The 12139-nt window shown below is 55.2% G+C and overlaps 1 protein-coding gene across 2 annotated transcripts in view; it reads left to right on the forward strand.

Annotated features, from left to right (window-relative positions):
* ANKRD11 (ankyrin repeat domain 11) overlaps positions 1-12139 on the forward strand; it is a 127203-nt gene that overhangs the window by 91108 nt on the left and 23956 nt on the right. For both annotated transcript variants that reach the window (XM_026857065.1, XM_026857064.1), the window contains one exon: positions 6683-6821. In XM_026857065.1, the coding sequence (XP_026712866.1) occupies positions 6683-6821 (139 nt within the window). The remainder of the gene's footprint in view (positions 1-6682; positions 6822-12139) is intronic.

Here is a 12139-nt window from a genome sequence, read left to right on the forward strand (position 1 = left end):
TACGAATCAGCTCCCATTTTATTTCATCCACTCGCGGCAGCTTAAAGGCTGCATGTTATTTACAGAGCAGGTTTGCTGAGCCACGCTAGGGACGCCGGGAACTGGAGTTATCTCCCGCTGGCTAAATAACTAGGACACAAATAATTTTATGCTTCCCATTCAAAGGCGTCAGCGCAGACCTGTGGAGAGTGCTGTTGAGTGAGGATGGGGACGAGCCTTTTCTGCTCTCTTAATTCTGATCTTATCAACAGAGGAGAAACTTTCAGGCTCTTGTCCTGCAGGGACTGAGCTGAGATCCAGCCCAAGTGGCCGAAGGACACGGTGCGGCACATCGCCCCGTTTCTAGTTAACTCTGGAGCGTGAGCTGGAGCAGTGACTCAGGGCAAAAGCACTCGGTTGTTAGACCTCCTCCTTCCAGACGCTGTTGTACCTGCCTGTCAAGCAAGCTGCTGCTTTTAATTTATCTTGCCTTTGTCAACACTTTCAAAGGCCCGAGCCTGCGACTTGGCACAGGCTCGCTGGCGGAGGCTGGCTGGGGAAGGCAGAGAGCGGCTGCGGCAGAGCCGGAGCCGTGCCGCGTGGGGCGACCCACGCCCACCGGCGCTGCCAGGGCGTGTGTGGGGAAGCAGGAACTGTGCTGCCGCTTCAGCGTGTTCCTCTCAATGTGACCTTAACACGGATAGTTGTTTAAGCAGGATTTACGTGTTGGGGCTCTGAAGCTCTAGCACTGGAGGCGAGCGTCGTGCTCAGCGGTGCCGGTGCCGGGGCGGGCCGAGCGCTGCAGGGAACGCGTGAGCTCTGCGCTTGGACCCGTTACAGCCGGGCGCGCTGGGGGCTGCCCTTTCCGCCGAGGGCTTGTGCTTTGTGGAGGAGGATGTGAGCTGCTGCCTTTCGGTTGTGGAGCTAATTATAAGAGGGAACTCCTCCTAGCTCTCCGCTCCCTGCTTTTCCGTGAGAGAGACCTATTAACTAGTGAGATGTCGCTGTGCTGGCGCAGCCACGAGAGCCCAGGGGTTTAAAGAGCGTGTCTCCGTTGCCCTCCGTGGCCGACGACGTGAGATCCTTCATCTGCTTTGCTGCTGTTGAGCGAGGAGCTGTTTCTCCCGGGGCGAGCAGAGGCAACGGGGCGGCCGGTCGGGCCCTGCCAGCCTTATAAGGCTGCACACAGCGGCCCCGGAGGCTCCTTCTCGTTGAGTTCAGTCTGAAGGGTTTTGTAAAAATATGCATGCCATATATGAATAATTCCCCTTTCTGGTGTAGATCCACAGATCCCCATACCAGAAGCAGATTACTCATGGCTTAGGCTGAGCAGAGCGCCGCAGCAAGAATTGTATCAGTTGTCGAAACCATTTCCTGATGTGCCTGGGACCGCTCGCTGCGTGGTTACGCCGTGTGCTCAGAGGCTGCAGCAGAGGATTTGTCTCTTTATGGGGAAATGCTTCTACTTGCAGAGTCTAAACTGCATTTTTGCTGCAGTGATTGAACCGAACGCTGAGCAGAACGGTGCTTGACCCCCTGTTAAAAGGGGTTAAAAAAAAACTTTTGCTTTTTTTTTTTTTTCCTGTCTCTTCTCCCAGATTCAGAAAAGGGAACATAGTACTTATTTCTCAATTATTCTTGAGACCTGTAGGACTGTTAGTGCTTTCCTGTTCCCTGTGAGCGCGTGCCAGGCTGGGGTCCAGTGCGGAGCTGCCTGCCGGGACGTGGAACCTGCTGCTGCCCTGGGTGACTTGGGGCCCGAAGAGCCGACGTTCCAGTGAGGATAAGCAGCCCACAGTCGCTGCGGGGGGGTGTTTCTCACAGACCTCAGTGCCTGAGGCACGCAGGAATGGGGCTTGGGTCATGGTTCTCTCCGTACTTCGCGTGTTTTACTGCAGCACCGATAATGACACAAATTCAGACTTTTTGAAACTTGGGGTATGTGTGCGTGTGTTGTACTCTGCTTTTGGAAAGGCTACAAGGGACCCAGGTTTAGGGAATACAGGGCCTTGGTTTCCACCAGCTGTGCTCTCTGGGTAAAACTGTGTGCATCCCTCTTTGTAACGCAGCGCGAGAACTATCTCCTGCCCCTTCTGTGCCCCCCCTGCCCCAGCAGACCTGTTCAGGAAGTGCCACGGTGCTGTCTGGGTTAGTGCAGGGAAACTCCCGCTCTCGCAGCGTTTGCTTTTTGTGGCGTGGGATGTTTTGCCCACGGCAGGAGTTCAGTGTGCCCGCTCGGTGCGGGGCATCGCCCAGGGTCACGGGCCTTGGAGCCCTCGGTCCTTCTGGGCTTCTCCTCCTGGGCTACCAGTGCTGATTTTGTTCGTTGCTGCTTACTTTTTACCAGCATTGCAACCTGAAATACTTTCAACTCATTTTGGAGAACAAAGGGCTTTGGGGATTTCCATCGCTGGTAACGCAAGTCTTTGCAGAAGCGCAGGGATGTGAGTCAGGGTTTGTCGGTGCTGAGGCTCAGCTCTCGGCGGGCAGAGGCAGTGGTGGTGCAGCCCTGCTGCCTGCAGCTCGTCCGGACAGAGGGGAGGAGGAGGAGGAGGAGGAGGAGGAGGCGGCTGCGGTGCACGGCCCAGTCTGTAAAGCCGAGCTAGAGACTCGCTCAGCTCCTCTGCTGGAGGTACACATTTCTTTGCGTGGGGCTGAGGTGGCTCTACCTGGCAGAATTTTGCATCGAAAACAACGACATGTTTGGGTTTGCTTCGAGAACCAAGGTTTGAGCAGTGAGCTGGCCTGGCTGGAGTTCTGCCTGAGGGTGAAAAGTGCCTTTGATTTGTGTAAGTCACAAATGACCCGAGCAGACTGGTACCCGGGTCTCTCTGCCCGATTCGAGCCCTTCGTGGAGAGGCGAGGGCGGCGCAGGCGCGGTTAAGCCCGCCCAGCCCGTGCGCTGCCTGCGGGCGTCGGGCAGCTGCTGGGCCCGGCTCCTGCCCACCGCGATGCCTGGTGGCAGCTTGGGGTGCATCCTTTAACCGTAGCAAGTGTAGCTCAGAGTGGGTTCGGTTATTCACACAGTAAATCTTACTAAGAACATAACGTGACAGGAGGGGATTTTTCCTCAAGTCATGCTCTGCCACCTTCCCTTTGCCAAAGCAGCTTTTATTAACACCTACAAAGGGGAACGTGTTTCTGCTGCTGAGCTCTCAGCAGTGCCCCCGTTCCCCAGACTCCCTCTCGCCCTTGGCAGAAGCTGTCCTGACCTTCCAGAGCCCCGGGCCTGTCCGACACTGGGATGTTCATACAAGTTTCTCGGCAATGGCAATTAATTGGGATTTGTTCCTTTTGCTCAACCTGATTCAGATAAGCCTGAGCTTACTTTAAACATGAGAAGACCTAAAAATGAAAACAGCATTTACTCGAGGATGACATAGGGAAGTAAAGCTTAAAATAAGAAAATGAAAACACACGTTACTTTCAGGAATGACTTTCCAAGCTGCCTTAACTTCTCTGCGGTGGTTTCACCGCTGACTGCTGCCGGCGTCCTTAGCAAGTCGCTGCTTTCCAGGGGGGGAGCAAAGTTTGGATCTTCCCTGCATCCAGTTCACATAAAAGGTTATCATTGTGCTACTGTGCAGATGAATCTTCAAAGCAGTGCTGGGACTGCCGCCACTTCCTTCATTCTTGGTATTTAATTTTGCTGAATTTACTGGATTAGCAGCTCTGAGCGTTGGGGCAAATGCAAACGCAGCGTTGCCTGAGCGTGCCCGACGCTGGGATTCACGCAGCCATTTCCATTTCCCTGCTGGGCTCACCGTCTTGGCTGGGAAGGTTTTTTTACCTAATTCCTTTACTCTGTCTCTCCTCCAACACAGAGCTTTTAACAACATTGCAATAACTTTCTAGAATAAGTTTTATTTTTACACGTCCTGCACTTTTTCTTACTCTGAGTGTGCGGAGATCCCGTGTGGCATTAATACTTCAAACAACTGACCTGGCTTGTGGGCACCACGGCCCCCCTGCGCCTGCAGGCTCAGGCTCTCGCACCACAGCAGCCAAGTCCAGAGGTTAAGGGAATTTTGGAGAGGGTAGGTTTTAAACAAGCTGTCATCAATCGTCCTTTGCTTCTAAGTGGGGTGCAGGAGCAGCGGCACTGCCGGCTGATGCCCGGAGCTGAGTTGCTCATGAGGCAGAGTGGGATTTGGGCAGCAGGGGACATGACATGATGGATTTGCTCCTGCCAAAATCTATTTTAAGGTAACAAACAGTGAAAAAATTGTGATTTTTGTGTTGAGCACGATTGACCTCTTGTTGGAGCTCTCCGTGTGAAACTGGTGTCTGGAAGAAATGCTGGGAGCGTAGGAAATCCCAGCGCGGGGTGCTGGGGGCTCAGCCCGCTCAGAGGGTCCGGGCGAGGAGAAGTTGTTGGGCCGATTGTTTTGAAGTGTGGTTGGAGTTTTTGCGGGGCAGGCTGGGGCCACGTCTCTGCAGTCGTGACACCCGGGGAGGACGGTGCTTTACCCCGCATCGACACGGCCTCTCAGACACTCGCCCTGGCGCGGGTTCCTGGCGTCTGAGCGTAGCGTTGCTCTTCGAGCTTGTGTTAAACTGGGAAGGGGAAGGACAGACCGGCGTACGCTCGCGCCGAGGTGACGCCTCTGGTCAGATCAGCGTTGGCAATAGAAATGGCATCATCTCTTACTGCAGACTGTTTTTGTTCACGTCAGAAAAAAATAAAAGCACTTAAATCCAGAGCGTTCAAATGAAATGCTGGAGTGTTTCTCTTGGCTGTTGTGACTTGGTCCCGTCGCTCCGCTGACTCCTGTGCCGAGGAAGGGCTCGAGCAGGGCTGCCCCTTCCCCGGGCTCCGGACGTGCCTTGTCTCCCTCCAGCCACCAGAGCCGCTGTCAGATAGGTTTATTTAGCTTGCTTTACCGAAAAAGGGATTCCCCAACCCATTTTTTTTAGTCCTCGCCGAAGCACGGGTGAGAGGGGCTGAGCTGGGCGTGCAGCAGCCGCGCTGTCACCCTGCCCGTCGCGAAGGAGACCCGCAAACAGAACCTCTTGGTCTGAGTAAAGGGTTTCTCTTTAATCCGCGGGTGCAGCCTGGTTGCCAGACAGAAACTCGGAAAGAGGAAGGAGCAGTGTACACAGTGACGCCGCCGTCTTGTGACTGCTGGCACCGGAGCCACCTGCCAGGGTGCTGAGTCTGATGCAGACAGCATGACTGGGCTTCTCTAAACAAGGGAATTTCTGTTAGATTTGCTTGTCTGAGTTTCCAGTGATGGTCTTGCATGATTTAATGTATTGAGATCCTTTTATTTAATCTAACTTTATATCTAAAGCTTAGGGTCTGGGTTTTGCTAGGTTATTGAAATCAGATCTGTCACAAAGCTGCTCGTTCTGGCCTTGTTTTTAGAGCAGCCGCACAGTATTCAGACCAGAAGCTCTTGCTTAAAATAATACAGCGTCTGAAATACAAAAAACACAAGTGCATGACTTCAGTCTGTATATATTCTCAGCATACTGAGCTCCTGAAGTTCGAGTTATGTACCAGCTCTCGCTGATCATATGAAAAATCTTGCCTGTCTCAATACTTGGTAACTTTGTCTTGCTCGGGATGTTTCTTCAAAATTTCTTCCTGCTGCTTGTACCGAGCAGTCCCCAGCGTCGCCTGCTTCACCTCACTGCACGTTAAAATCCAAACCTACCCGAATAAACGAGACTGGTGCAGAGCAGGCACGGGTCTGCCTCGCTGAGAAAGCACGAGCGCGCAGCCCGCATCCACATCACTTTTGTGCTTTTACGCAGTATTGGCAGGTTGGCTCTCAAGGTGGCTCCTCCTCTTAAAATCCCCGTCAAAGCCTGCGTGGGAGAGGGACAGCTTAAACCTTCAACCGCTGGCAGCACCTCGGCTGGTGCTTGCACATGGTTGGGGCTTAAAGTCGATCAACCCAAAAGGCAGGTCTGGGAGAGAGTGAGCTTGGTGGGGCTGCTGGAAGGGAGGCGATGGCAGGCAGAGCGGGGGGTGGATGGAGCCCCGGGATGGAGAGCGCTGCCCGTGGGCACAGGCAGAGCGGGGGGCGGATGGAGCCCCTTGCCCTGGGATGGAGAGCGCTGCCCGTGGGCACAGGCAGAGCTGGACTGGCCTGTCTGCTGCGGGTCGTTACTGCCCAGGCAGTGTGAACCCTCTGAGTGCGTTCGGCTGCGGCGCTGCTCCTGTCAACAGTCAGTGATGTTTTCCCCAGAACAATGTGGTCTCACGTAAAATGCTGGATGCTTGTGCTAGAAATCCTGCAGGCCCCACGGAGAAGCCCTCGGCTCTCCACATTGAACTTTTTGCTTTAATGCTGGTTTTGATGTGTCCCCCAGGCGTGCTCCGTGCGCTCCCCTGCATCCCGCTTCTGCTCGGGACCGGGAAACCCTGCCCAGCGGTGAGGGCGGTTGTGGTCGGGAATCCTTGGGTTCCCCCACCGCAGCCTGCGTGTCCCCAGCTGCACACAAGGCGTTTGGCTCCAGTTTTCACATGAATTGGTTGCAGGTTTGGCACCCCGCAGCAGCCTTGGTCGGCCTTGCTCCTCTCTGGTGGCCTTCTAGGTTTTTAGCTTGGTGGGGGGCTGCTTTCTGCGAGGCCTGGAAACCCACGGTAAAGGGAGAGGACAAGTGCTGCCTGAGCCTGGGGCAGGACTTGGGGGGGGGGCGGTGAACGCAGTCTGGGGAGGGCTTTTGTTAATCTGGTCTCTTCTCTTTCTAGGATAAAGATAAAGTTTCTCTAACCAAGACTCCGAAGTTGGACCGGAGCGATGGCGGCAAAGAGGTGAAAGAGCGAGCGACCAAACGGAAGTTGCCTTTCACTGTTGGAACAAATGGAGATCAAAAAGACTCGGATACAGGTACAGAAATGACATTTTCCACCCTCAAAACGTGAGTGTTGGGGCTGATGGGGAGCACCCAGTATCCACTATACAGGCAATCCCTGCTGAAGCGCTGGATCAAATTTCCTGTCGTTTTTAATTGAAGGAGGAGATGTGTGGACAAGAGGATAACTGCTGTGGTATGCACGCACACATCTGGAGCAGAGTGGATTAAAGCCCTTATGTTTTTAGTAATATATTTAACAGGCCCAAGAGATGGCTCTGTGAGGAGGCACCCCTTCCTTTGGCTGGTGGTCCCTTCTCGAACTAGTCCAGTTCATGAACTGCAGCTTGGACAAGACAAGAAGCAGTGCTGGGTAGTGAGAACTTGGAAAATAAAGAGAATAAAGCTGAGTATTCTTTAAAAGAAGAAAAAACAAGAATTTAAAAAATGAATTTGCTTGCATCTGCCTAAAGTAAACCAGATATATATGTGTATGTCTATGTAAATACATACGTAAATACCTCTCTAGCCATGTTTTGTTGTTCTGGGGCTTTCACTATCTTAAAGTTGAAAAATTCCTTCCAGTTGGTGTGTGGCGTTGTCAAAGCATGTGTAAAACTTTCTGGAGGTTGTACTGATGGACGGACTGGAGGTGACTGGGTGACTGAGCTTGTCTGGGTGTTCAGGTTGGCTCCTTGGGGCTGGTGCGGGTGATCCTTGGGACCATGAGGACATTAAGGTGACCTGTTTGCCCCTGTTCTTGGCACTGCCAAGGTTGCTTCGGTGGTTGCAGCGTGACTGAGCAACGTGGCCTCGGTACACACCTGGTTTCTGGGAGACGTTGGTGCTGCTGTGGTGTTTCAGCCTGGCCGTGTCGTGGTCGGGCAGGTCACTTCTCGTTGCAGAAGAGTGGCTGGTCCGTGTGGCTCCTGCCCACCGTGGGCCCACGGAGCTGCAGAGAGACTGAACGGGCTGTTTGGTTGTAAGGGGCTTAGCTGTGGCTTTGTGGCAGAGGTTTGTGTAGGTCCCTCAGTACATTTCTAGGAAATCCGCCTTTGGAAATAGTTCTGGTCAGGTAAGGAGCAATAACTTTGCAAAGAGATAAAATGGACTAAACGTTGGGAATATGCTTAAAAATGGTAAGAGAGATGTATTTGCTGTTACTCTCTGGTGGGCGCGTGAGGTGGTCTGACGCAGGACGCGGCGCCTGCGTGAGCCCTCGGCCGGTCCCCGGTTCAGAAGTTGGCAGGACGGATTTTAAAAGGTCTCGAGTGCCTCCTGGGTCACGCAGCCACCGCGGCGGTGGGGCTGTTTCTCCGGCGAGGACGTGGGGCCGGCCCGGCATTTCTGTGGGTTTCCGTGTGCCAAATGGTAATTTTTACAGTTGCTGAACTTCCTGTCCGGAGAGGAAGTTTCCAACCATGAATTCATGTTGTTAAACGACAGCTCGGAGCGACAGCTGTTTGCAGGGGTGAAGTGAGGGTTTCTGTGTTTGTAGCGTGCAGACGGGCGAGCCCATCGCAGAGTCAGTAAGCGAGGGGTGCAGCTGGGGGAGAAAGGGTGGCCCCGGCCGTCGGGGAGCCGGGGGGTTACAGCCCAGCGTGGGTGATCGTCACTCGCTCTCACAGCCAGCGGGGAGTGCTTTGACGGTTCCTGGTGCTGTAGTGTCTCACTTGAATAAGTTCAGGGGTGTCACCTTTGGAGCCAGAACCGTGGCTCCTGCTTTTTGTCAGGGATGTTTCTGCCACATTCGATACTTGGTTGAGAATTTGAACTCCAACTCGCTTCGGGGCTGTCTGACCCTCTTGGCAGCCAAAGCATCATGGTAGGGCTCCACCAGCTCGCTGCCCGTGTCCCCCAGCAGCAGTTTTCTGCTTCTCAGAGAGCTCTGCCCTCGCTCTGGCTCTAGAGGGGTTAGAAATGTTTCTGCTGGCAGCAGCGAGAAGGAAACCAAATTAAAAAGTGGCGGGGTTGGGAGAGCAGCGTGCGGCCGCAGGGTGCAGAGCAGCCACAGCGCAGCCTGTGGGACGCCCCTGCCCCTCGGGTCCCGGGTTACCCCTCCGCTTTCAGCAGCGTGTGACTCTCTTATCGTTGGCCACGTCTTCCCCTTCCTCTTCAGAGCTCGTCCTTCCTGGGGAAGCGGGTGTGCAAGCGGCGGGGCTGTGCCGGGGGCCGGCAGCGCCCCAGCTCCCTGCCTGCACGCACGCCGGAGAGCCGGAGGTGGTCACCGCGCTCGAGGACGCATTTTGAGAGCAACTGGGCTCCGCAGACGCTGGGAAGGTGTAGGCGAGTCTCTAGCAACCGATTTGGTGGAGGCCAAAGAGAGGAAGTGACTCAGCCTCTGGGGAGGAGATAGCAGCGGGGAGCTGCAGATAAACGTGCAGAGAGCCAGACTGATGCTTAGCAGGAGCCTCTTTCTCTTCTCTGAGATCTTTTACTCCAGGAATCAGATGCCTGAGAGGAGAAAAGACCCACTGGCACCTTGCACTCCTCTTGCACCACCCCGTTGCCACCGTGCGGCGTTTCAGGCTCTTCTGTTCCTCGGCCTGGCTCGGGGCTGGCTTTGGTTTAGCAGGTAGAGGCGTGTTTGTCGCGCACAGAAGTTGCACGCGCCGTTCCAGGGGCGGGGGATGTCCCCGAGCCTGTGCACGTGTCCTTGGTGGCACTCGTGCAGTCCAACACCTGCGGCAGCTGCGCCGAAGCTGTGTGGCTGTAGCAGGCTGCAGCGCTACCTCCCCGCTGCCCAGACAGAAACACCGCTTGCCCACCTCCCCGCAGGAGGGGGGAGGCTGTTTTCTCTTGCTCTGCTCATAAACTTTGGTTTCAGCTCTTGTGAGGAGCGGGATTGCGACATCGGTGTTGGCCGTGCCAGTTGCGGAGTTGACCTTAGGTGGTTTATGTAACGCAGCCGGGCTTCCTGGGCTGCCGAGCACGGGCTGTCGTGTGTGTCTGAGGGTGGGTCTGGTCGGGTATTCCACAGCCACGTGGAATTCAGCTGTAAGGATGTGGGAGCTGGGAGCTAGGAGAGCTCTCTTGGTGCCTGTAGTGGGATATGTTTTCCACCTCTTTAAACAATAGCGTGAATCCTTGTCCTGATTTGTTGCAGTGACTCATTTTCCTTAGCAGTGTATCTGTTGCCTTTTTTTCCCCGAATAGCTCTGGCTCAGCTTTGACATATGTCCAAGGAAGCATCTGTGACAGCTTTGCCTTGCCGTGGAAAGGCCTCGAAGCCCACCCTGGCCGGGTGTTTGGCAGAGGGTCTGGCCTGTCGGTGGGACAGCCAGGCCACTATTGCCTGTCTTTGCCTCCTCGGTGTGCCGGGGGCACCATCCCCTCGCCGGCAGGTTACAAACATTAACCTACATCTCCTGCAGGCCTTGCACGGCTTTTCCCTTTACCCCCCGGTGCGTGTCTGGGGGCAGAGGTCTGCCCCGTCCTTCGCTCTGCTGGCGTGGGGCAGCTCGCCCGCCCTTCCTCTCGCCAGTTGGCTTAGGAGCATGCGCCGCTCCCGAAAGCGAGCAGCAAGTAAGCGGTTTCCTTCCTGAGCTGGTTTTATTGGCAGCAGCGTGTCTTCGCTGCGCCCTGGTCCTGAGCTCCCAGTGCCTGGTCCTGAGCTCCCCGGCTTGGCGTGGGCTCCTCGCGGCACTGCTGGCCAGCACTGTTTTAAAGTCTGTGGTTTGAGTATAGTAAATTCAGTGCTAAATCTTTTTAAATTGTCTCCTTCAAAATGGTTTCTGGAGCGACAATTCTTGCTCTTGGGTTCCTCAGAGTTAACTAAATAAACTGCCATTAGGAAAAAAAAAAAAAAAGGCATAAAGCTGTGAGCCTCCAGACTGTGGATGTTACAGATCCAGCGCTGTGGGAGCAGCATCTCTCTGCCTGAGACTTCTCCTTCCTTCTCCTTTCACTCGTGCAGCATCTCCCTACATCCACAGACGTTGCCCAGAGCCTCTGTGCTGCCTGGCAGCCGCCAAACCAGTAAAGCCAGCTTTTTTTCCCAGCCATTTCATCGAGGCTTTGTGTGGCTCATTTGCGTGCTGCACGGCAAGAAGGTTAAAAAAAAGAAATATTAGAAAATCGTACTATGGAGAAGCACGCAGAGGAGCGTCCTGCGGTGCTGGCAGGGAGAAGGGGACAGTCCTGCTGGGAAGCCACCTGCGGGGAGGTGGCGGGAGAGGTGGGCACTGGCAGCCGCGCTCCTCCCGGCGCTGGTGCCTGCGGCGCTGAGCCGCGGCTGAGTCATGGGCTGACTCAACGGCACCGGACTGCCGGCACAGAGCCGGGGCTCCCGCCTCCCGCACAGGCTTTGCAAGGCCGGGTTTTGTACTGCCCTGCGTCCCGCCGGCCGGGTCGGTAATGCCGCTCGAAGGTCAGCTGCGAGACGCGCAGCCCCGAGTGCAGAATTCCTTACGGGCGCTCGTACTGCGGGCAGGTTCTGCAGCTGGATGTCAGGCGGTCGCTTGCGTCCCTTGGCTGGAGCTGGAGCTGTGGTTTCCAGAGCTTTAGTCATCATCAGGGAGAGTTGGGGCTTCGGACAAACCGCCGAGCGCTGGGAGTTGATTTTGACCTCCAAGAGCTCTCCCTGGAGAGGGAAAGGCCCAAGCAAGGCCGGCTCAAATCCGTGGGTCCGCAGCAGTGCTGGGTGCCCCGTTACCTCCCTGGGTGCAGGTGTGTCTCCTCTGAGGAGTCACCTGGGAGAAGCAAGGAATATGCTGGAGTTTATTTTGCCTTTTCAGGGTTGCTGCTGGTTTTTTCATGCCTCAGACTTCCACTGCTGCTCCTTGGGCTTGTGTGAAATCTGGAGGACTGGGTTTGTGTGGGTTTGGTGGCAAAATCAGTGCGTGTACCAGAGAAGCTCATTTTTGTCCAGATCATGTCCAAATCCTGCCGTTGCTAAATAATACCCAGGCTTAAATGAACGTACTCTCGGAAGCAGAGGCACTGGAGCCACCCTGTGCTCTGCTCGCTGCCGTGGAGCTCGCGCAGCGTCGGTGAGAGCTGCCCAGCACTCGCCTCAGCAGCTTCACTCCACAACCAAACACCTCGCTTGTGTAAAGTTTCCCAAACACCACAGAAATCCCAATTTTGAAATGTTTTGTCAGAGAAACTTTTAAATCTCTGGCAGCTCTTGAGCCGAGTGCTTTGCAAACATGAACTCTCCCTGCACCCTCCCCGAGGAGGGGGCAAGGGAGGGCGGGGGGGTGTTGAATCCATCTGAAAGTGCTGCAGGAGGGTATCTCCGGGGGGTTGGATGCCGTTTAAACGCGGTGGGTGGAAACCTGAAAGCTGGAGCCCTTGGGTCCAGCAGTGGTGGCCAGCTGCCGCCTCCTCCATCGGCCCGGCAGCGGCTGGG

This window comes from Athene cunicularia (genome assembly GCF_003259725.1).
Source record: "Athene cunicularia isolate RWA chromosome 11 unlocalized genomic scaffold, athCun1 chr11_part2, whole genome shotgun sequence".
NCBI lineage: Eukaryota > Metazoa > Chordata > Aves > Strigiformes > Strigidae > Athene > Athene cunicularia.